The sequence below is a fragment of the Pangasianodon hypophthalmus genome, chromosome 8 (genome assembly GCF_027358585.1).
Source record: "Pangasianodon hypophthalmus isolate fPanHyp1 chromosome 8, fPanHyp1.pri, whole genome shotgun sequence".
NCBI lineage: Eukaryota > Metazoa > Chordata > Actinopteri > Siluriformes > Pangasiidae > Pangasianodon > Pangasianodon hypophthalmus.
In genome coordinates this window covers 6624080-6650337 of record NC_069717.1, presented here as the reverse complement: position 1 = coordinate 6650337, position 26258 = coordinate 6624080, and the positions used below count along the sequence as shown (strand labels likewise).

At 37.0% G+C, this 26258-nt stretch overlaps 2 protein-coding genes across 9 annotated transcripts in view; one reads left to right on the top strand and one right to left on the bottom strand.

Annotated features, from left to right (window-relative positions):
* Positions 1 to 1367: 1367 nt before the first annotated feature.
* Positions 1368 to 6924, top strand: endog (endonuclease G). The gene is made up of 3 exons (XM_026927926.3): positions 1368 to 2117; positions 4363 to 4472; positions 5472 to 6924. Exons 1-3 carry the CDS (start codon positions 1584 to 1586, stop codon positions 5749 to 5751), a joined length of 924 nt encoding a protein of 307 aa, XP_026783727.3. The 5' UTR covers positions 1368 to 1583; the 3' UTR covers positions 5752 to 6924.
* Positions 6925 to 10126: 3202 nt separating this feature from the next.
* The window catches only part of dab2ipa (DAB2 interacting protein a), a 111545-nt gene continuing 95413 nt past the window's right edge, over positions 10127 to 26258 (bottom strand). For all 8 annotated transcript variants that reach the window (XM_026928085.3, XM_053235872.1, XM_034306538.2 and 5 more), the window contains 8 exons: positions 24700 to 24936; positions 23202 to 23403; positions 22662 to 22840; positions 19434 to 20334; positions 18239 to 18391; positions 15572 to 15774; positions 15153 to 15240; positions 10127 to 12641 (listed from right to left, as the gene is read on the bottom strand). In XM_026928085.3, the coding sequence (XP_026783886.3) occupies positions 12474 to 12641; positions 15153 to 15240; positions 15572 to 15774; positions 18239 to 18391; positions 19434 to 20334; positions 22662 to 22840; positions 23202 to 23403; positions 24700 to 24936 (2131 nt within the window). In that variant the 3' untranslated portion in view covers positions 10127 to 12473. The remainder of the gene's footprint in view (positions 12642 to 15152; positions 15241 to 15571; positions 15775 to 18238; positions 18392 to 19433; positions 20335 to 22661; positions 22841 to 23201; positions 23404 to 24699; positions 24937 to 26258) is intronic.

Sequence of the window (26258 nt, the reverse complement as noted above, 5' to 3'; positions counted from 1 at the left end):
CATAAAGCCACCTGCACAGAGAGAAAGTGACACTTTTTAGTCAGCACTGCTAATCCCAGGTGAAGGGTTCTGCTGGTCCTAAAAAAAGAGAGCAGCATCATAATATGCAACAGAGAACTGAACTGTATGCTATAATAGAAACAGAATATACATAAATTATATTGCATGAAAGACAAGATAAAGGCTTACAACTGCATTTGATCTAGCACGCTAAATGGTTCTTGGGAGGGTTGTGGGAGAACCTGTAGGTCCTCACAAAAGATGGTGCTCGTTTTTTCCTTCTTCTTCTTTGTTTTTTTAATTATTATTATTATTTTTTTTTTTAGAATTCTTTCCAGGTGGAACCTTTAACCAGACAAAGTGGGGGTTTTCTAAGGGTGTGTACAGCAATTCTGATTACACGCGTTTAACAGATGTGATGTGAGATAACTGATTGTTTTTCAGTAACATTCAACAATAACCCCCAAGGTTTACTGACTATAATATTTTAATATATTGAAATTGAATCTTTGGTTTTGGTTTCTTTTCTATGAAAATTTATATTACAGTGTTATAAGACTGTGATTTTAGAATTAGCAATGTGGGCCTACTGATCCGATAGCAGGTATCATGGTGGGCACAGGCCTGAAAACTCTACATATCACATTGGATTCGACATATTTTCTGAATATTCTGAATATTCCCATGTTCTTCTTCCTGTGTCTGTATGGGTTTCCCGCGGGTTCTCTGGTTTCCCATAGAACTGGTCTCCCAAAAACCTGCCAGTATGTGGACTGGCTACTCTAAATTTCCACTAGGTGTGAATGAGTGTGTGCATCATGTCCTGCGATTGACTGGCTTCCCACTCAGGGTGTATTCCTGCCTCATGCTCAGTGCTCCTGGGATTGCTTCCAGATCCTCTGTGACCCTGACCAGGATAAAGCACTTACTGAAGCAGAATGAGTGAATTTTCTGATCAGACCAATGAATTTTATGCCATGTTATATTGATGGGCACACATTTTAGAACTCGTTCATCTTGTTCACATTGCTTTAAAGCTTGCAGAGAGTCTACTCAGTTAAAAAAAAAAAAAAAGACTGGCACCAGGTATGGGCCGGTACCCAAAGCTCTGACATCAGTACTGTACAGAAAATTGGAAATGTCTGATCAGTACACAGTTACCACAAATCAGTACATAATTACCACTAATAATATCAAACAGATTATTACAACACGTTTATATACAGTTCAAAAACATAACCATAAAGAAAACATTCCCTGTACATCCATGGACATACTTCTGTAGTGTTTTTGAGTGGTAATTTATTATTTTCAGGGAAAACGTTCAAGTAGTTGTACCACTTTAAGAAATGGCATGACGTCATAAGCCTGCGACCAAACTCGAAGAGGTTAACCGGCTTAATGTATCTGCTGTTGGACGCACGTTGAATTTAAGCGAAGAGATAGCGAACTGGTTAAAATGAGTTTATAGATAAGATTAAAACAGTAATAATAATAATAATAATAATAATAATAATAATAATAATAACAACTCTTAAGGCACTTTATTGTAGTAAACAGGCTGCAGGTTGTAAAGGTGAACGATGCAGCGCCTGTTTTGTTCGCGGTGGGTCATTTCCGGAGTGTCCTTGGCAGTCGGCGCCGGTGTCGGTGTCGGTGTCGCTCTGAGCAGCGCTTCAAACCGCCTTCGCCCTGAAGATGGCCTCCTCCAGAGAATCCCCGTCATCCCGATGCCAAGCGTGAACGCAGCGTCTGAAATAATCCCGTATCAGCATGGTCAGTTAACCCCGAGCAAGTCCACGGCGGCGGTTAAATACGGCTTCCCGTCTCTGTCGCACATCAGATCGCGGGAGTCTTATGTCACCTGTTACGATCCGCGGAGCAGGACGCCGGCCTGGGTGATCGAGCAGCTCAGCGCGGACACTCTGAGCGGAACATCCGACCGGAAGCTGTGCGACTTTAAGGAGGATGATTCGGTGCATGTGTACCACCGAGCGACGAACAGCGACTACAAGGGGAGTGGCTTTGACAGGGGACATCTGGCCGCCGCTGCGAATCATAAATGGAGCCAGAAGGCCATGGATGACACTTTCTACCTCAGCAACGTGGCACCGCAGGTCCTGCCTCATCCACTCACTGACTAGCGCAATGGTGACCAGCTCTGACCCTGGACTACCCCATGTCCTGCACAGTTTAGTGTTGTCCCTGCTCCCAGCACACCTAACATTATCATTATAACTAATCAGCTAATTAACAGCTCTTCCTAAGTGGAGGTGGGTGTGTTAGAGCAGGGAAAACTTTAAAATGTGAAGGACAGAGGTACTCCAGGAGCAGGGTTGAGAACCTGTGGACTAGAGCAATGCTGACCAGCTCTGATCCTGGAGTGTCCCCTGTCCTGCTCAGTGTAGTGTTTTTCCTGCTCTCTCTCTCTCTCTCTCTCTCTCTCTCTCACACACACACTTCTGCTCAGAGGGTTGATAATAAGCTGATTAGTTGAATCTAATGAATATTGTAGAATGAATATAGTTGACGGTGTTTTGAGAAAACACTAAGGGCGTGTTTACACTTGGCCCAAACATTTGAGTCTTCACCCAGTACAGATTCAAGTCTCGTGTGGAGGAGGAGCTTATAACTGCAGGTTTTTTATTTCAGATAGAAGAATTGGGAATCGATTGCACAATTCTATATGTCACTTTTGTGCACGCAGATTTTCAAAAAAATTTCATCCATTTCCTTTTATAAATTTACCTTCGGTACCAGCACTCAGGTTGTAAAGAGCACTTTTGGATCCAAACAGTGAGCCTTTCTCCTACTAGATTTTTTTTTTTTTTAGCCTTGCATGCTGACATGAGACATGCTTTTGTTGCGGTGCTCTCAGTGCAAACACCTGCACAGCAAAGGTGAGCTAATTACAGTGCTCTAATCCTATAAAGGTCTGGTTTTATATGTCAGTAAGACCTTCTGTCCTCCTCTCTGATCATAACAACCCTTTCCATACCATCACAAATCACATTACTCAGCGAGCAGTATTGAGAACAAAGAGCTCCCACTCCTGATACAGACTGCACCATGGTTCAGTGGTTGCGATCCACAGATCACCCTTTTCAAGAAAACCAGGGTTCTCAAGTCCACTCCCAGGCTTCAAAACAGCTTTCACACACCAATCGTACTGAATTTTCAGAGCAAATGGCACAGAGTTTGGGGAAAAAAAGACACGCAAGTGTGAAAATGACCTATAACCTGCAGGACAGGAGGTACTCCAGGACCATAGCTGCGAGTCTGCATTATTATAAGCCCACTTTTCAATGTTCACATTGTTGTTTTGTGCACTGTGATTACACTGTACATTCTCAGAAACAACAAATATGTGTTTCTGTGGATCTGTTAATGAATTATCGCATTCTCCTGACCCGAAAAATGGACAGAATTTTGGTTTTTTTAAAAAAATAATGCTGTACAATTTGTTAACCATATCGCATCAAAGATTCTCTCGCTTGGCTTCTGGAAATTCACTGTAGTGTTGTTACCTTTGAAAAGCAGTTTATATGTATACTGTTAAAGACATTTTGGAAAAACAGGTTTGAGTTCCAATTTGGATTCAGCGCCTCACAACATGAGATTTTTTTTAACACTATTTTTGTTTAAAATATGAGCTCAAGACTGAAAGGAAATGTAGGAGATGTAGGATGTAATATACAGGGTGTCCCAAAAGTCTCCATACATAGGGGAAATGAACACTTTTTAGCAAAATGTCTTCCAAAATTTTTCATACTTATATAGTTTATATTATATATATATTATATATATATTCTTTTTCAGATAGCCTTTAAGAACGCCTTTGACAAAAGAAGAATGTATTGAAATCATTCTCATGGCTGGATTGGGAAGTTGTCACAAGATTGCGTTGGACTTTAACAGGAAACATGGCAAGCACATCACACACGCCACTGTTGTCAGTCTTATTAACAAATTAAAATGACTGGAAGTGTTGCAGACCAACTGAGGAGTGGAGATCCACTAACATCAACTGATGAAGGCACAACGGACATGGTGCTGGCATACATCGTCCCCTGTGTATGGAGACTTTTGAGACACCCTGTATTGTAGTGTCAGGAATACAAACAATTCAGTAATATTAAAACCTATTTTTATTACAAACATTTATTTTAATTCCTGATTCTGAACGTTTAATCAACTAGATTTTTGCTCACACGACACTTTGTCCATATTGTTCAGTCTTTGTTTATGCACTTGTATTGTGATGGATTTCGCAATAGCAATTTGCTTTAGAGTTGAAAATAAAAGCTTAAGGGCTAGATGTTATATATTCCAGATTTTGATATTTGTCTGATCTTTCCACAGAATCCTCACCTAAACCAGAATGCGTGGAACAATTTGGAGAAGTACTGCCGCTCTCTCACTAAACACTACGAGAACGTGTACGTGTGCTCAGGGCCGCTTTATCTGCCCAGGTATGCGACAGTTACTGCCACTAACCTCAAGCCATCATCACTGCTTGTAGTTTAATTATAGGAAAATGCAAATGTGCCAACATTTTAGGAGATGGACTGAGACTTATAATATTTGGAAAGATAGGAAGTCAGGGTAATCACGTCTAGTATGCTTCACACTACTAGTAATTGACTCATGCTCAGATATGAGTGACGACTAAAATGATGCACTCAAAATCCATGTTTATAATTGTTTAGAAAGTTTATAAAAGTTTAGAATTGACTGATTTAAACTGAACTTATAGATACACATAAAAGAATAGAGCTTCCTCACGGTAAAAAAAAAAAAAGAAAAGAAGCAAAACTATTGAATAAGAAGCATACTGGATTTTGTCTGCATGCTTTCTTACTTATTTTTTTAATATACATATTTATTTTGCAACATAGTTTTTTAAGTATATATTATTTTGCAGACATATTTACTTTTAGCATACCTATTTATTTTGCACACTTGTTTAAGTATGCATACTTATTTTGCATTCTCATCGTAAGTGTGTATACTATCTATTTATATAAATGTATAATTATTATATGCATTTTAAGTGTATGTAATTATTTAGCCTATATTTTTAGTATGCATCCTCGTTTTGTATACTTATATTTTGTGTATGTATGGGTATTTTGTATCATTATTTTAAGGGAGCTACACATTTAAGATGCTCCACAAGCATACATATACTTGTACACTTGGATGCTATGACTTTTAGAATTTTGCACATTTTACAAACTTCTATCCGCTTGTTTTGAACATTGACACAATGAGAGCAAGATATAGTGACACGATTGAATAAACTTATCAAAAGTTACTTCTCAGGTGTTAAAGGGCTTTAAAAATGACAAACTGCTCCTTTAAATGAATACTTCTTCCTCATGTGTTCATGCTTCTATTAATAAACGTGAGAAAATAGATGCAGGTTGTGCAGCATTGTGGCATTAATCCAGACTTTGTGCTTTTCTCAGGCAGGAGCCTGATGGGAAGATGTATGTAAAGTATCAGGTGATCGGGAAGAACCATGTGGCAGTTCCCACGCATTTCTTTAAGGTTGTGATTCTGGAGAAGAAGCGTGGCGAGGTGGAACTGCGATCCTACGTGATGCCCAACACACCCGTCGATGAGAAGATCCCACTCGAGCGCTTCCTGGTGCCCATTGACAGCATCGAGAGAGCATCAGGTCTGCTGTTCGTCCCCAACATCCTAAAGAGGACCAGCAGCCTGCAGGCCATTACTGCCAGGGTGTGATCATCTCTCCACACACACACACACACACACACACACACACACACAACACACAACGCTGAATGTATGGTCTGAAAGAAATATAAGGTACATTTACTTGAACAATTGAGAATTATGAATATTCATTGTTTAAGATTTAAGTTCAGGGAAAAAAATCCTGTTGCTACAAAATTCGTGATTAGTCACTGATAGCTACTGAAAAAAGCTTAAGCTACTGTACGAGATTTTTAAGCATAAACATCAAAGATTAATATATTTTATTCTAAAATTGTCAATTGTCAATTGTATTGAATGTTCTAATAAAATTTTTTTTAACAACTTGTGTATGTTAGTTCTCTAACAGTTTTAAACTTAACTGCACTGAGACTTTGTTGTTTTTTTTTTTTTTTTTTTATTAATTGTTTCTACAGCACTAGTCTGAATCTGTATTTTTGTGTAGTGTATCTTAATCCTGTTTCAGACTCAGGGGTTATTATACATTTTAAGGTACAGTTAAGCTGAAGAGCAGAAGTACCATGGATACATGACACGATTTAAAGAAAAAAATTTTATACCCTTCTGCAAAAATTAATATCTTAGCAAGTAAAAACATGAATATAGGCAACTAATAGTTCTCTTTATTTGACAAGTATAAATATGTTATGAATATAAATATAAGATTATGAAGCCTATTTCTAGACATTTGAACTCATTTCAAATTTGAAGTGTTTATTTCTGGAAAGAAACAAAATTATCTGCCAATAGAGTAAGAGATTTTTAAGCTTGTAATTGGTAAATAAGTCTATAAATGGGTTTAATTTCTTATATTTATGTCATGATAATCTCATGATGAGAAATATTAGAGAACCTATCTTTCGTTCAAGTTACCTTCACTTGCGCAGATATTATTTTTGTAGTGAATGCTTCATACCCAAGGAGTGGTGAAACAAGCTCCATTAACCAGTCATAACTGAAAGGACATTTTTTGTGTTATTACCTTGTATAAAATGATTATCTTTTCTTTCAGAATTAAATAAGCAGCGTTTTAACAGATTGAAGAAAAACTTGATTGAAGCATTGTGCCTGAGCTTTTGGACAGTTTTACTGACCAGTTTATGAAAATGCTGATAATGATGATGGAATAAAGTTTCATGCTGCTTTATAGAGAAAAATAAAAAAAATTGTAAGTAAAAAAAATGTTTTGCTTCAGTTTGTGTTTTAAAATACGTGTTCATTACGTCTATAATGTATCTGCAGAAAATGACGAAGAAATTTCTGTTATTTTGATGCATAAAAACTTTTGATAAACAATAAATCCTGAAAACTGGGCAGTTACTGTTCAACTAGAACAGAAACAGAAATATTGAAAATTATTTTAAATTTTGTTTACATGACTGATAACTGCATATAAAAACACATACAAGAAAATTCATATTTATTTTTTGCTGCATGTTTATTTTAAAGAATACATGCTTTATTTAAAGAAGTGTCTTGCTGTTGATGCTTTCTTTGAGTAGAGAACATACTTCATTCATTCAGTCATCTTCAGGTAACCTCTTTATCGTGATTGTTTGGTGTTTGGTATGTTGCTTTTACATATAATATCAACACAAATCATTTCCTCACCTCCTTAAGGCCAGGTTGACCTCTGAAACTAAGGAGACAAAACCTCCTCAAAACTCAGGAGAAAGTAGCATACTGGATGCTGCATGCCTGCTTATTTTGCACATTTCTGTGCATTCCAATATATATGAGAATAGCAAGATAATAATTTAATTAAAAATTAAAAACTAAAAACAAAAGTATGCATACTCAAAAAAAAAGTATGCATACTCAAAGAAATAGTATGCACACTCAAAAATTAAGTATGCATACATATTTTTTGAGTATGCATACTTATTTATTTTAGGTATGTATACTTTTTTGACTACTTTCACTTCCTCACGTCCTTCTGCCCAGGTTGACCTTTGTCACTAACGTGGATCAAAACTAAGGAGAAAGTAGCATGGTGGATTCTGCATGCCTGCTTATTTTGTATATTTTTGTGCATTATTTTATATGCATATGATAATAGCAAGATAATAATTTAATGAAAACATGTATGTATGCATACCTAAAAAATAAGTATGCATACTTAAAAAATTAGTATGCATAGTATGCATACTTAAAAAACTAGTATGCATACTCAAAAATTAAGTATGCATACTTATTTTTTGAGTATGCATACTCAAAAAATAAGTATGCATACTAAAAAAATAAGTATTTATTATTATTATTTTGGGTATGTATACTTTTGGACTATGCATATTTTAATTGAATTAATATCTTGCCATTTGTGCTTCCTTTGAGGAGAGAGCTTTATTGTGTAAACTTTCATTCAGTCATCTTTAGCATCCTCTTTGTATTGATCACAGTGTTGTTGAATCTGACAAGCGTGGAAGCAGCAAGTGTGTTTGTGTGTACTGATTGCACAATTTTGTGTATATTTATTTTCCGAGTATACATATCTACATTCTTGTCTTTTAACCATGCACTCTAATTCTATATGCTTATTTTTAGAATGCATATTTATTTCTTTGTCGTTTTGTGTATTAAATTTATATGGCACCTTAGAAACACCCATGTCACAAACAAACAAATACCAGATAAGTAACAAAAAATATATATTTTCAAAATAAAAAAAGATAATGAAACTGATTTGATCTCAAACTTTCATGCAGACTTCATTTTTAGTAGGCATACATTTTTTAACACTTTCTGACTATGCATAGTTTTTTTTTAGCATGTTTTTTGTTTTTGTGTTTATTTGTTCTTTCTTTCATTAATACTATTTTTTGGTTTGTTTGTTTGTGGTACTAACACCCAAATTCGCTTAAAAATGTATATGATACAACGCAACAAAAATACTTATAATACATTGATAAATAAAAGAAAAAGAAATCGAAAACTGCTGACAAACCATGAATCCTGACAACTGTAAAAATTGCTGTTCTAATAGACAGTAACATAAATACTGAAATTAGTTTTCATCGCTTTTACATGATTGAGGTCTATGTATAATAGCAAAAATCACTTCCTCACGTCCTTCTGCCCAGGCTGACCTTTGTCACGAACGTGGATCAAAACTAAGGAGAAAGTAGCATGGTGGATTCTGCATGCCTGCTTATTTTGTATATTTTTGTGCATTATTTTATATGAATATGAGAATAGCAAGATAATAATTTAATGAAAACTTTAAAACAACAAAAAAATGTATGCATACTTAAAAAATGAGTATGGATACTCAAAAAATTAGTATGCATAGTATGCATACTTAAAAAACTAGTATGCATACTCAAAAATTAAGTATGCATACTTATTTTTTGAGTATGCATGCTTATTTATTTTGGGTATGTATACTTTTGGACTATGCATATTTTAATTGAATTAATATCTTGCCATTTGTGCTTCCTTTGAGGAGAGAGCTTTATTGTGTAAACTTTCATTCAGTCATCTTTAGCATCCTCTTTGTATTGATCACAGTGTTGTTGAATCTGACAAGTGTGGAAGCAGCAAGTGTGTTTGTGTGTACTGATTGCACAATTTTGTGTATATTTATTTTCCGTGTATACATATCTACATTCTTGTCTTTTAACCATGCATATTTCCCACACTTCTTTTGTGTGTGCACACTTACTGTGTAGTATGCATAATTATTTTGCATTCCTTGTCTATTAAGTTGATTAATTATTCTGCACACAATTTTTATGCTGCATTTTGTTTCAAATGAACTCTAATTCTATATTTTGGCATTTTGTGTGTTAAATATATATGGGACCTTACAAACACCCATGTCACTTTACAATGTATGTAACAAAATATATATTTTTAAAATAAAAAAGATGATGAAACTGTTTTGATATCATACTTTCATGCAGCCTTAATTTTAGTAGGCATACTTTTTTTCACACTTTCTCACTACGCATACTTGTTTTAGCATATTTTTTTGTTTTGGGGTTTATTTGTTATTTCAATCATAATATGATTTTTTTGGTTTGTTTGTATTAGTAACACCCAGATTATCTTAACAATGTATAAAGAACAAAGCAATAAAAAATAAAAAGATAAATAATAAAATAAAATCTACAATTGCTGTCAAACCATAAATCCTGAAACTGGAGAAATTACTGTTTTATTAGAACACTAAGAGAAATATTGAAATTTAAAAAGGAAAAAAGACACTGAAATTGCTTGGAGTGCATACTTTAATGCGCACCTTTTTTAGTATGCATATTCTTACATTCTTGTAATGGTCCCTGGACGACTAGTGGTTAGGTCACAGCGCTCATACCGCTGCGGCCTGGCTTCAATTCTGCATTTTAGTTGTGCATTGCAATGAAAAAAATGACACTGGCAGAACTTTGAAATAGCTAAATAAACTTTAATAATTCTAGTGGCAATTGTACATTAATTGCACTGAACATTCTCTTTAACACAAATGACTCTTCATATACTAGTATGTTTATTTTTTCTCGATGTATTTACATGGAGCAAATTTTACTCTTAAACATACATATAAAAGGCTTTGTGAGATGTTAGAAAAAAAAACCACAAAGTTGAGCTTTTTTGCATGCCAGAAACGAGAAAATAGATGAAGAAAGTTGTTATGGCTGCTTTACCTTGTAAATGAAGACACCGTGCACAAGGTGGCAGAACAGGATCATTGAAATACGTTATGCTGCGTGTGTGTGTGTGTGTGTGTGCGTGTGTGTTTGTAGCACTATTGCCTTCAACAGGGAATTAGGACAGAGGAAGCTTATGTGCAATGTTTTTTTTTTATATATATTATATTATAATATTTTATATATAACACAATTTCTAATCTCTGTAAACAAAATATCTGAGTATCAAGCTTAGTAGTTAAGGGATGGAGGGGTGTTTAATGTAAGAGAAGGGGCACATTAAGACCACTTATCAGAACAGTGAAATTCCTGCAATACTGAGAATCCAGTGTCTGTGATCTCAGCTACTTGACATCCATCATATCATTCACACCTCAATAAACAGGAATGCTCTAAAACGTTTGGGGCCACTCGAACCAAACGCACATAGAAATAAATAGAATACATGACCTTGGCGATAAATTAAATCATAAATTAAACACAAATTCATAACTACAAGTCAGGTGGGTAATTTTAAGGAATCCATAAAAACTGTGGGAGTTCAAGAAACCACAATTTGTGATTTTTTTTATTTATTTCCCCATAATTTTGTTCATTCTCTCCCTAAAACAGTCATATAAATACCACTACGAAACCGTCAGAAATCCTAGTTCCCTTGGCTAAAAACTCGACGCAGTAAAATTGGTATTTTTCTGCAGAAGAGACAGAGCACTCCTCAGCAGGGTGGAGAGCCTGCAGATTTAATGTCATGCTGCGTTCAAATAAACTGTGAGAACAGGTGCTATTAAGACTGGAAGAACACAAGCTGGACCTGAGGGGGGCCGAATAATATGTACGGCCTTCTTCATTTCCTCTCTCGCCTTCAATGCTACACGTTTATTTGTGTGTCCATGGATAGTCTCTATTACAATATGTTGTGTTTTTTTTGTTTGTTTTTTAGGGTTTTTTTGGTTAAGGAGCATATCCCTACTGCTAGAAAGTGCATAATGGTTAAACACTGATGCATTAAATCAAGGGGAAATGATTTCTGTTTTCTCCCTACACAAGAACAACATTGCTAAGCGTATTTTTATGTCTACCCACGCCACAGCACAGCCACAGCTCGAGAGTAACGTTATGAGTGAGGAATGCGTGCGCAAAGTTTCTCAGAGCTCTGCTGTTTCTAGAAGCGGCACCTGAATTTACAGCCGAAGCCTGACACGTTTAACGCAAAACTGAGGAATTTAACACAGGAATAGGAACAGGAATATACACTGTACAAAATATCCCTCTGCTCTGCTAAAAAAAAAAAAAGTCATAGTGTATGTTTTATGTACATCAACAATACAAACCAACTCAAATTAAACTATGTACAAAAATTGGCAAAAAAACCCCCCAAAAAACAAGGAATTAAAGATCTCTCCTTAGCAACACAAACAAACAAAAAAAACAACAAGATGTTTTTGTGCTACTGCTAGCTCTGGTAGCTTTGAGACATGCAAAAAAAGGTCGTAGGTAAGAAAAGAAAACACATGAACATGTACAAATGTATCAAAAAGGAACCATTTGGCCTACCAGAAATCATATAAATCAAAAACACTTAAATAAAGTGCTTCAACAAATAATAATAATAATAATAATAATAATAATAATAATAATATACATTTGTATTATTAGCGTGCTGCAAACTTTCAAATTAAAAGCACACTTTCACAACCAAGTTCAGTCTTCAGGCATCCAGTTTGTCGTCTTTGCTTGTCTTGTTCATATAAAAACACACGAGTCAGCGAAGCATACAACAGACGTTATGTCTACTAAGAAAGCTCTGATCTGATCACTAGGTTTCATACACCTGGTTTTCTGGTTATTTTGTACTACTAACAAATGTAAGACTGATTAAACTTGTCCATCATTCATTCTGAAATCTAAAGCCAAAAATGTTACATTTCCCACAACAAGTTCTGCCATCAGATTTAAGAGCGAGTGTTTTAGTTGAAGTCCAGAGAGTCCAGATTGTTTTCCACTGTGTGTGTGTGTGTGTGTGTGTGTTGTTTATTCATTTATTTTACCCGTAGCCCTTGTACCCAACAGGGTGTTGTGTCGTTGCTAGCAGTTGCTGCTGTTGCGGAACTCGCCGTTCTCGGTGATCTGCAGTTTGCTGGGGTTGGTGGGCGAGATGCCGTTGCGTGTCTGCATGCTGTAGCGTTCCTTCAGCTGAGACAGAGCACTCATCAACCGAGCATTAGCCGCATCCAGAGATGCTATCCGCTTCTCCTACAGACAGAGAAAGAGAAAGAAAGATTGAAGAAGTAAACAAGTGGAGAAAGTCTAGAGCTTCACATTTAATATTAATGAATAAGGCAAACACCAAATGAGACAGAATACAATCTAAGATTATCAGCTAGAAAGAGATGATCAACCTAATATCTGGGCTGATATCTGCCTGAAACTCTGGATTGGATTTGTCAGATTTTCTAATACAGTGTATTAATGTATATTTCACCACAAGACACAAAATTGCGTATTCCAGCTTCTTGGTAACATGAAAGCGTGTGTTTTTTGTCTTATTAAAAAAGAAGAAAAAAAAAGACAGAGGCTAGTGAGGGAACAACTGGTTATAGCTGCTATAAGGTTAAATGACAATAGGAACTAACTTGTCTCTGAGACGTTCCCCAACATTAAAGATAACTATGGATAAAAAGTATGATATGTCATTCATTAATAAATGAAAAATAGTAATCACTGGCAATTTGCTGTGGGTATAAGAGGAATAAATCATATTGGGACATTCTGTTATGGGAAAATAATCAGCTTTAGAGTACAGTAACTTTGCTTTGAATCATGCTGCATCACAACACCCTGTTGTTGATTATTTTCCTGTAACATTACACCCCACCATAGTTTATTCCTACATACTGTATATTATATACTGTATAGGCTATAACAGGTTGCAGCTCTCTAAACTAACTAAAAAAAAATACAGGTGGTTGAGAAAAAAAAACCCTTTTTTTTGGTTGATATTCAGAGCTTTGATATCAGTATTTTTGTCAAAAAAGGCTAAAATGGAATAGTCCCAAATAATAATCACAAAGATCGTGGGTCACTGATCATCTCACCAGGTAACAGCACTTTCTTGAGCTGAGCTGCTAGAGATCAGACTTTTCTAAGATCATTATTATGCATATGTTCTGAAATGAACTGTATTTTTATATGGGTGGAAAATAATAGGTCCAGGTGTAGCAAAAGATGCTCCCGTAGCTGATATTAGCTACAATAAATAAGCAATAATCATAACTGATACTAAGCATGTACAAGCAGAATTTGCAATGCAACTGAAGAAATATGTTAAATCCATTAAATGGTGAAAATACAGTAAATCCTGCATACTTCTGTGCCTACGCCTTGCTTTGTCATCTTTTCCTAAGGCATTAAGGGAGCTGCTTCTCCTTGAAGTGATTTTCTTATGAGCACCAGGGGGTGCTGCTGTCATACACAAGTGATTTCTTATCAGCCATAAAATGCTTGGGCTCGCTGCATTCCACTGAACACAGAGCTCAGGGAGAAAGAAAACTTTCCGTCTGGGATCTGTATAGCCCAATCGGGAATTTCCAGGCGAAGAGTTTTCCAAACTAAACACACTTGACATCACAGTCAAAATGGTGGCGGCTGTGTGGTGAACACTAAGCAGTACTCATTTTGGATCAGTTTTTACTTTATAAAATGATTTGCAGTTTTCTGTAATTATAACGTTTCAGCTTTTAACAGAATTTGGATGATTTGGGCATAACAATAATAGACAGAAGTATTATTTTCCCATGCAGTAAGTAGCTTTACATGAACATTACTAAAGATGGTTAAAGGTGGTGTGTTAACAAATGAATTTCTAGGGCACTTTGTCGATCAAGATGCACTGATATATACATGATTTAAGGAAAATGAAAATACTTGCGATATTCCTTGTAGTGCTGCAGTAATTAGATCTTATGATGCTGACAAATGCAGTAATTAGATCTTATGATGCTTGTCAAATTCCATACACAAGGGACGTGAATCTCCCTCTTTCAGATGATATGATACACATTTCGATACGTATTATATGATATAATATACTTAAACAAGTAACAATTTAAATCAGTTCAGTATTATTTGGTCCAGTGCCATTACGAGTCGATTCAGGCCCAATCCAATATGATTCAGGGTAGTTAAATTTAAGTTCTACACTGTGTCGTACTGTAATCCCACCACTCCATCTATTATCATTCAATTTAGCTATATGATTAGATACAGACCTGATCCAAAATGATTCAGTTTAGCAATTTATGTTTTACACCACTTTAATCCCACCAACCTGTCTGTAGGTGATGAGAACATTTGAATTTTGGAGAAATTTTAAATTTTATGTATTAAGAATTGAGAAAATTTAGAATTTTGGGGGTCGTCTCTTGCCTTCAAGAGCTGAAAGAAATTCAAAGTTTTGCTTTCTCTCTCTCTCTCTCTCTCTCTCTCTCACACACACACACAAATGTTTTGATAGCAGTATCATTTTCCTTTTCAATTTGAACCGGATGTTGGCTTGTAAATGCAGCAGTATCATAGACTGCAGGACTGATTTTCCGATTCAAATCTTCTTTAATCCCCTATCATACACCTTACTAGGCTGTAGACATTCATTTGGAGTAAAAATAACTGCCTTCCAAATCCACTGAACACAAACTCTATCCAAGTAGCATCTAAAATCCAGTGTGTGGAACTGCACACTGAGGCTGTTTGGTGTTTGGTGCTCACCTGGGCTTCAATGATCTTCTGTTTGGAGTCAACAATGGCCTGCATATCTGCATGGTCTTTTTTCAGCTCCTCCTCGACCGACATTAACCTGCAATTCAAAAGCCCCAGAGAAGAAGGTGTTAAAAAAAAGGGTCCGAAAGACATCCAACATCCAGTTATCTGATCAAACTTTAATAGGCTGATCCTCGGACATGCTGGTTACATTTATAATGACATAAGTCGACATGAATAAAAAATCCACATATTAAACCCATTCAAGGCCCTGAGCAAACTCAAGGATGTAACTACAATAATGAGATCTTTGGAGAAATTTGAAACTTGTGTTTAAATTATTAAAAAAGGGACAAAAAAGTGGACACAGACCTAGAAGCTGAAACAAATCACATGATCATGAGAGCTCTGTGTTCCTCTGTGTTCACCTGGTGATGATGCTTTTCATCTGCAGTTCTTTGTCTTCCTGCTGCCTGCGTAGTCGCTCCTCAGCATCCTCCAGCCGAGCCTGGTACTCCAGCAGCATCTTCTGCGTTTGCTCATCCTGAGCCTGTAGACGCGACTCGTACTCCTCGAGCTTCTTCAAGGCCAGCCGGAGACGCTCTTGTAGCATGCTGATCTCCTGCTGATACTGGAGGAAATGGGGGGAAAGAGAAAGGGAATTACACTTTTTTTGTATTTGAGGTTGTACGGTTGCTGGGCGTAACAATTGTCACTGTTGGAAAAGTTAAACCAATACTAGTGTTGCATACAAAACAAAAAAAATGCACAGTGGCAATTTTTTTAAAAATGTAACAAAGGGTTCAGATCTTATTTTGAGTCTAGATGTTGCTTTATTTCAGACAGTGGCACTTGGAAGAATACCTATTCCCAATATCAGTTGTACACATATGCACTGTTTAATATGTCAGGTTTCCTAATCTTTTTAGTAAACAGACTTGACAGCAATTGCTCAGGGAGGCTCTCAGCTGTAAAATTTGATAAAAGAGGCTGATGGAGAGCAAAGAAAAGAGCAGTGAGGGACAAACATCATGTGAAGCATTCTGTAAGGTGACTTTATTTAATATTTATGGAAGGAGTCTCTAGTGTCGGTGTTGGTTTTCTGTCACCGGAAAGTCTTCAGGACAGAATTTTGTGCTTTGTGGTTTCTGTGTAACATGACAGTCTTAAAGAGAGCCTGGTGAGGGAATGGCTGTTTATATCTGCTATGAGGTGATAAAGAGGAGCTTCGTGCACTTTCTTAAACAAAAAATGTAACTATAAACAGATCAAATGTATGACGGTATTCTTTATTTAATAAAAAATTGGCAAATTTCTGTAGTAAACAAAGCAATAAAACAATTTGGGATGTGCTGTTATAGAAAAAAAAATCAATTTCCGGGTGGTAACAGTTACTCCGTGTCATTCTATCCTTGATAATAGCAGCAAGTCCTGTCATGTTATACTTTATTACAAGTGCAAAAAAGTGTGCTATGTCATTATTTCAACTTGGTTGAGATAGTCTTGTTATTTTGACATATTATGTTAAGTTAATATTATAAAAATATAATATTATACGTTAATATTTAACACCCCACCATCAATAAATAATACTATTTTACTGAATATCAGCTTATAAGTCTTATTCCGTAATCAGTTTCACAGATAAGTAAGCTAGATGTTGCTTTAGTGGAATTCAGTTGACATATAGCTCTGGCTAATATGCCATTCTAACACTTACAAAGACAGAATTCTGTAATGGTCATAGCACTCACTACTTCTGACCGTTTGAGAAACACTTTATGTATACATACATATATATATATATATATATATATATATATATATATATATATATATATATATATATATATATATACTCACTCAGCCACAGGACTGAAAGATTAAGCTGAGGAGAGAGAGTGAGTGAGCAGTGAGTACAAAAAAGAACATAAACTAAAGCCCGTATCCATCACCCTTCTGAACAAGGCCAAGTTATAGGACAGGGCCAAACGAAAATAACCAGGCATGAAGAAAATAACCCATCAGCCTTCTCGTACTGTCTTCTTGCTTCAAGGTCACTCATTTCTACAGCTACTTGTTAAAAATTCATTGTAGACCTTTGGAAAAACACACTGTACATGGTAAGAGTTACACTGTAGAGTTCATAAACATGTGTAGTGTACATACTAAACCTGATCTGCTTTAGTGATCAGGAAATGTAGGTTATATATAGGGATGGGATAGGAACAATAGTAATAAAAAATCCAAGATTCTTTATAAATCTAAATGTAATATAATTTTGTATTATAAATTTGTATTATCCTCAGTCCTTCATTTACAATTTAAGACCCTGAAATTAGCTCGGCCCTTTCCAGAACAGAGCTAATAATATCAGCATCAGGAGACAACTGGACCCTGCAAGTGATGAGTGTTCACACACCAAAATAACCCTTACTGTAAGTCATTAGCACCTCCAGGTACCTACAGTACCTTCTGCGTTCTTAATCCCCTACTCTACATTCACACTAGCAGGTGATGAAGCGACAGATGGCTATTCATTATCTTTGTATGTGACACAGAGCTGTGATTTCAGCGACAGTGAAAAGAGACCAGGATAGAGACTTTATAAATAAAAATAAAGCTTGGAAGGAAGTAGCAGAGATTGCTGATGCCTCAGGTGAGTATATGTAGCTAGTTACAGTTAGCTTGCTTTGTTAAAACCTAGCACATAACAGGTAAATCAACAAAAAAATTCATACTGATTAGTGCACTGGGATTTGCGTAGAACATGAACAATTTAATTTGTGTAGAACATGTATAGCTACTACCATTTCTAGAACTAAAACTAAAAACAGTGCTGGACAGCACATGCCCTAAAAACAACAACACTAAAGACTTGTCACTTGCAGGTGTGAACATATGGTTAAACTTAATTCCTGTCAGTGTGTCCAGTATTTCAGTCCTTACCCTTGCAACTTCATACAATACATTCCTATTAATTTTACCTCGGTTACTAGATAGTCTGTTTTAAGATAAATAACTGAACAATAAAGATGGAATATAGAGGTTTAGCCATCATGGTAAATTATGTGCGTAAGTGTAGTGGGTGTTACCTTTTCAGCCTGGCTGAGCTCATCCTTGTTGAGTAGGTCTTCCCTGTGTTTGGAATCTGGGTCAATTCCCTCCTGCTCCAGATACTGTGCGTTCATATTTAGCAACCATGCAGCAGTGCGGTCTAGAGCACTGGGATTCACTGGAGACGGGGCCTGTTTAAATTCCAGATAAAATACACCCAATACACACATTTAGATGGGAGACCAGTACAATTATTCCAAACTGTGAAAAATTTCTAACCAAGAAAGGTTTTTCAGTGAAGACTATTATTATACTACCAAGTTTCTACTCTCCATTATTAATATGCTTTGTGCTCCTCTTTGGTCTCCTCTTTGGTCTCTCACAGGACACAGCAAGATAAACTCTACAAGGTAAACTAAAATTTATCATCCTAATTGCATTGTCTCTGGGCTGCTTGTTTTATTAACATTTCGTTTGTTTGCTCATTTTAACAATTTGGCTCCGTTTCCAAGCACGTACCTGCACAACGTACATTCACTTTTAAAAAGGCATTAGATGTTGTCTTAAAAGTTTTCAAGGTGACAAGAGCACTCGGGCCGGCTGGGGGATGCTTGATCAATTTTTAATGAAGATTCATTCTGTCAGACTTGAGACGAAGAGTTTGGCCAATCTGTGCAGTCATTTAATCAAGTGTGCTCAGTGTCTCTGCTCAGGCTATTAATTCAGCCTGTCTGCTTCATTCCCACCCTCTCGTCCAGCTGTGAGTTAAATGCCACACTTTTAACTCGACTAAAGAGTTTAACTTGCGTGATTACACCAATAAGCAAAAAAAAAAAAAAAAAAAATCTCATCATGACCAAAGTGAAAGCTGGTAAACACTCTAATTACAGATATTCATATTAGAGTGCTAGATATATGATGGCATCATTCAGTACAGATGCCAAGATGTGATGTGTCTTCCTACAAAATTCAAAAATGTTGTGGAAATACATTTCATATGTATCAATGTTTTAATTAATTACTTCAAATGTTACAAGAAAAAATTGACATTATCTGAGCTTATATTGTCTATAGCTTGAACCATTAGCTATGCTGAGTTAGCTAGTCAGTTTTCTTTGCAAATATTAGCTGGCTAAGTTAGTTTGATTGTAGCTACACATTATATTTGTAAATATTTGTGTAGCCTCAGTCTATTACTATCTGTAGTACAGGAATGAGGCTGGCTGTGTTCACCTGTTTGTGCAGTGTGCGTTGTTTGGTCTCAGGACTGTCTCCTTTAGAGGATGAGGACTGCTGCCTCAGCCTGGCTCCGTTGCTGGGCCAATCGGGAGATGATGATGACATCATGCTGCCGCTGGAGGGCCGTGGATAGGGTGTAGTGTTGAGCATGCTGGGAGGAGTACGTCCTCGAGTGACTGCGGGCGGAGGAGGCTGATCAATCCGCCTCTGTGGGCCAGCACTGTTCTGTCTTGGGACATTGGATTGGTGTTGGGTCTCGGTGAGGGACATCTGTCTTCGTGTAAACTCACCAGAGCGTCTTGCAAAGTCATCATTGTTACTTGCCCCTGCTCCTCCACTTCCAGATCCTGTGCCCATGCTGGCTTGTGTGATGAATGTGGGCTTGATCCCTAGTGTGGCCACATCCTCAGGATTGCCCTGGGAGCCAGTAGAGCTTTGGCATTCTGAACCCGAATCAGCAGTGCCACGTGGAGACACTGGCATAGCAGCCGCCATCTGGTACACGGGGTTCTGGAAGCAAAGAGGAGCTAGCAGCTGTGGCCGACCAGGTGCACTCTCTATGCCTGGTGTAGTGGGTGTTTGTGCACTCTTCCTCAGGGTAGGCCCTCCAGCTGTGCCACCTTTCAGAGTACGGGCAACCCATGCCCCGGTGCCCTGGGTGTCGTTGGTAGGGTCACTGGACACTGTATTGGCACTACTCTCAACACTTCTGCTGTCCTGTAGGTCCACCATGGACAGGCTCTTGCTGCCATTGGAGATCTGCATGTCTGGCTCATTGGCCTCTGAGTAGCTGGAGCTGCGAGCTGGAGATGCCTGGACTCCCGAGGCCCTAGTCACGAAGAACAGATCCTTGTTCTCAGGGGTCGGAGATGGCAGCCGGGTGAAATCCACCATCCTGCAAATGAATAAAGTTACAGCTCAGTTTATGACCTGCCTGACTGCATTCATTAGCATGGCTGATATATATACTAATGACAGTGTAGACAAGTGTTACCAATCTGAGTCCTGGAGCACACCTTCCCTGCACATTTTAGAGTTTACCACCCACGCTGATTCAGGAAGGGACTTTTATTAATTGCATCAGGAGAATTGGAGCAGGGAGAAGAGCAAACTTTGCAGGATAGGGTTACTTCAGGACTGGGATTGAGAAGGGGATTGTTCTCATGCAAATTCAGATAGGCTAGTACTATGTATCACTATAAACAAACTGAAGCACTAGAATACTGTAGGTATTCAATAAACTAAGAGTCTGCGTGGTAAAAGGTTCATGAGAAACATTAAACTCAAAACTCAGACGTACAAGGAAGAAGATCCTACTGGTACTACATACCTGCACTTTTACAATTATCAACAAGTATACTGGAATTATTTCAGTTTATCTGCTAACAAGGTGCTATATGTATCTCTCATTTCAGCTAGTTCCTCTTGACCACCAACAGAGTTGAGAAAATGTGAAAACTGGAGAATGTGCACACTAATCACTTTACAAAACAATGCACCATCAGCAGCTTTAATGAAGCCCTATAATGTTTTGAAAAGAGCTCTGCTTGGGGGCTGCTGAGATAATAAAGATCTTTTATAGCATCAAATAAAGTTATAATGAAATAATTAAAGGTTTAATTCCATAGTACCACTTCACACTGAGTGTGGCTTAATTTCTATAAAGAGGCTTTTAAAAATGTAATTTCCTTTATTTCACACTCTGTAGTACACACTTCATCTACATCCTATAACATCTTGATTAAAAACCTTATTTTTGCCCAATTACTGTTAACAGAATCAAATTACTTTTATAATGAAGTCATGTCCGCTGCAAAGTTTGTCCACTTTTGTGTATTTATTGTGCTGTACGTAGTGTACTGGACTTACCTGTGACTGTTACATATAAAACAGAGCAGTTTTACAGCCTTGAACTCCATATATATATATATATATATATATAAATATATATATATATATATATATATATATATATATATATATATATATATATATATATATATGTATATATATATATATATATATATATATATATATATATATATATATATATAAACTGAGCACTGTATAAGGAGACTCAAAGTTGAATGACAGTGCAGTGTGACCACCTTTACAGAGCTTTATGAGAACTCGTACTACAGCAATAACACATGTGCAATGGACAGTTTATAATTATCAACAAGTGCCTAAAGCTTTACACAAATTACATTCTAGCAGAACTGTTCCTGAGTTCCAGCTCCAATACTGACATACTCATGAAGTTTTGTACTAGCTGTAGCTCTGTAGTGGTGATAACTCATGTTTTGTTTGTTTTTGTTTAAACTATATTTTTTCAATACTACACATGTACATGTCTGGCATGATTCCTATAGTATACATAATATTAAAAAATTACATTTATATTACATACATATTATATATATTACAGTTGGGTGCAAAAGTTTGCATGCCCATGGTTTTTAAATTGAAAACTGGAAAATGTGCTCCAAGACCTAATATGATGAAGACATCAGATGTATGACATCCGGAAAATGAGTGTGTGAGGTGGGTGGTCTACAGGGGTCCAAAAATTACAACTAAGAGAACTTGAAACTTCAGAGGACTTTGAGGATACAAAAGAGGTTTAAGTTAAAAAGAAAAGGGTGGGTTTAAAAATTATTAGAGACCATTTCTATCACCTTCAGAAATTTTAAACTGGCATTTGCTTTTTTCCACTATGAATATCATACACAGTTCGACCACTTATTGTTATTTAACGGAGGAAAATCTGTGAAACTCAACACACTAGAGGTCTTGTTACCTCCCTAATGTGTACTAAGGGTGTGCAAACTTTTACACCCAGCTCTATGTTCTAATTTTTTAAATATTTTTCTGTAAATATGAAACCAAAAGGTCACTTTAGTCCCTGTGACATTTCCTCCATCTCGTATTGACACACTTATCCACACCCCTGCCACTAGGCGGATCTTCAAGTGTCATGGATTGAAAGTGACTTTAGATAAATCATTTTTATATTGATAATAATTGAATATTATAAAATAACATTTTTTTTTTTTTTAAATAAACTGCTTTTACTGATTCCAAATAGACAGTGTGTGTCCATGTGGATATGGACACACACTGTCTGTTTGGAATCAGTAAAAACAGTACATTCATTGCAAAGTAGCTAGTGTACAGAACATGAATGTTAAATTGGGAGCTGTACAGGATGTCTCTTCTTACCCGCTGAGCTCCGTGTCCATGACTAGCTTGTGCAGACTGGTTGAGACACTGCAGCCGGGCATGCTGGGAGAACCCACACGCTCTGTAGGGGAGGACAGTGGCGCTCCGGTGGGGTTAGTCAGCGCCACATTTACATCTCTCAGGATCCGTACCAAAGGCCCCAGTTTAGTTGCCGTGCTCTGAAAACATAAGATGCCATTGAACACAGCATGTTACTGATAAAACAACAGGCTAAAGCACAACAGGATTAATTAAGATTAAGTGTTTTAATAAACTTCTTTATGTGGTGTGATATGCTTTCTACCACCTAGAATATTGAAAGAAGCTGTGTTTCTCTGTTCCTTTTAATTACTGGAAGTTGTTGAGATAAATAGTCTGTAAGGCTTAACTTAGGAAGAGAAAAGGCGTCAATAATTTAACAAAAAATAAAGTAATGCAGACAAGTCACTTGTGGATGCAGCTTAAATAAAAAAAATATACTATAACTAATGATTGTGGTCTATAGAATTTTAAAAGAGATTTCTAAATTTACACACACACCTGGTCGAGCTGAGCGACAGCCTCAGACAGTAGCGAGTGGAGTGTGGAGAGCTCTCGGCCCAGGTCAATGTAGCCCTCGAAGCCTGCTGTATTAGAAATGGTCTCTGGGTTGGAGATCTCCAGCAGGAAGCGTTGCATGTTGGTCCACTCATGCTCCAGGAACTGGTTCATGAAGGACATGTACTCCTCCTTACTGCCAAACCTAACACAACAGAAACAACCCATGCTGAGAATCCCTCTGTTCTGCACAGTTTCATGTGTCAGACCTGATTCAGCTCACCAGCTATTAATCAATAACTAGGAAAAATGTCCAAATAATGATCAATTTTAGCAGCACGTTGCTCGTGAACAGGCTGGCTAGCATATGCTGCCATCATCGCATAATTATCTGTACCATAAGAAGTGAGACTGACACATATTTACAAGACATCAATCATGAATAAACGACGGATTTTGGCTTGAATTCAGTCAGTGTATTTTTGAGAACAGACTGTCCACTGTACTAAATGGCTGCAAATCTCCACTAATAAAATCTGCAAAAATGTTGCATAGATTCTGAGCCTGAGGAGAATTGTGAGTTTTTCCTGTACGTTCAGGGCTTCACTGACTGATGCCTAAAAGTGGCTGCTGCTTTTTCTAAACCAGCATTTCCACCATGTCTGCTTAAGCATGCTGTGTTACCAGAAAATAAGTATCTCAGAATAAGTATCTCAGTCTTACAAAATCTCTCAAAACTCTCCTGTTTTATTATTATTATTATTATTATTATTATTATTATTATTGTCTTATTCACTTCAGGAGAGAGAAAAAAGAGGCTGGTGAGGGAACAACTGTTTATAGCTGCTGTAATGTAATGGTTAACAGCAACTAACTTGTCTTGCAGATGTTACACAACATTAGAAACTAACTAAATTGGATAAAAATTTGTGAGCGTCTTTCTTTATAAATAAAAAATTGGCAGTGTTGGCAAACTGCTCCAGTTACGGAGGAATAAAAAACTTTTGGATTTTTAATTAATTTTTATTATTGTTATTAATAAAATTTTCCTAGAACAGCACTTTCTGTTATGTTTTATTCCTTACTTAACACTAAAACTACTACTACTACCTGTGAATAATAATAATAATAATAATAATAATAATAATAATAATAATTTTCTGTGCTGTTGTCATTAACCTAAAAACCCAATATGTGTTAAAAAAAAATCACACATATACATAAATAATATGCACGTACCACAGATGTGATATATGTAAATACTACTATAAGGTTATGGTTTAAGAAGATTGTAAACATTGGAAAACAAAGTTCTTGAGATAAAAGCTGTATATGAGATGCGTTTGTGTAATAAACAAAGGATGGATGTATCTCAGCTTTCGTCTCCATTTGTTTCCATAAATCAACCGGCTCAGACTAATGAAGTTCTTAGTGAGCTGAATGATGAATGTTCAAGCAGGATAGTTCTAAACCCGTCCACCTCCCCTGCACTGGCACTCACTTGGTGAAGTTGGCGAGGTTCTGCGTGACCTTGGCAATGAGGGTGAGCGTGCGTGCCGTGCGGTCGTCAGGATATTCCTGCATGAGGTCAAAGAGTGATGGGGACATGATGGCGGGACACAGAAATCGCAGGAAGAGCGAGGCACTGATCAGCCGCTCACTGATGTCTGGCCGGCCGCGATTACTGCACTCCTGCCTCCAGGACGCAAACACCTCCTTCAGCTCGCGTGGGAACACACTGCAGCGATGAGAAGAAGGGCAGAAGTTTGCAAAATTGTACTATACCTATTGTACTGGGTTAAAAAAAGGACCTTTACTTTACAACTAATCTAAAGTTAAAAATGAAAGATATCAACCTTAAACATAAATTCAACAAAACTTGACAGTGTGTTATGCTGCCCTGTGACGCAGCGTGAGCAGCAGCTCAAAAGACGTGTTGGCTGGTTTCATATGACTCGGAGGAAGCATGTGTTAGACTTTACGCTTCCCTGTTGGTAGCTGTCGTATAATAGGGGAGAGCCAGCTAGTGGCTTGGCATTGGCAGGTGACCAAACTGGGGGAAAAAAACGCTAAAAAATCACCATGTGCAGGAATTTCCCAGGTTGCCACACATTTGTGAAACGTAACACACTGAATGTCTTGTTGCAATAAATTCCTTTTCTCTTTATTTGGTCTAAACTTTGGCATTTGACTATATAAAGTTGTACATGAAGTGGAGCACTTAGAAAAAAAAACAGGGAAGAGGGATCAAACTAGACACTCGCTTCAATTTGTAATCAGAAAAATGTGCCAACTAACGGTTCAACAACAACAAGAAGAAACCTGTACAATGTGAAGACCTGCTTTTCTCTCTCAGACTGTATTGAATCAGTAATGAATCAGTATTACAGTGTGTATTTAACATAGTCTTAACAGCACTCCATGAGACGTTCTCTCTAAACACTTTGATTCCCCTCGTATGGTCTTGCTTCGATTTTCATATCAGCATTATAACAACCCAGTCCTCCCACTGAGGCATCTAATCAAGCCTAATCTACTGTCTAGTGCAGTTTGAGAAAAGATTTAAAAAAAAATGAAAGTCTGTAGTGAAGAGTTGTGGCCCAGTTAAGAATTGATCGCTTATCTGAGGCAGAACTGGGATTCAAATTAAGATTCTCCTCAAAGGCAGAGGAAATTGAACTTGGGCGAGCTGTCGAACGCAGGACCAATTTCTTTACTCAGCATGATTTCTGCTATAACTGGGATTATAGTCGTTTCCCACGCAGTCTGGGGAAGAGGTTTCGCTTCACTCTTGGCACTTGCCGGAGTCTTTGTACACTGTGGGTGTTGCTGGGAATGCTAAGCAAGCATGGTAGATCAGACACACTCAGACACATACACATCTGAAACCAATAAAACAATGCTCTGTGAAGCACTTTACCCATGCTGCTGTGACCAATATGCAGCAAAACATCCTTTATCTTATAAGCTTCGAAGCTTCCACTTCTTTATATGTTAGGTACAATCCTGCTGCTTTAGTAAACTTTGTGCTTTAGTGAACAGGCATGTGGATGAAAATAT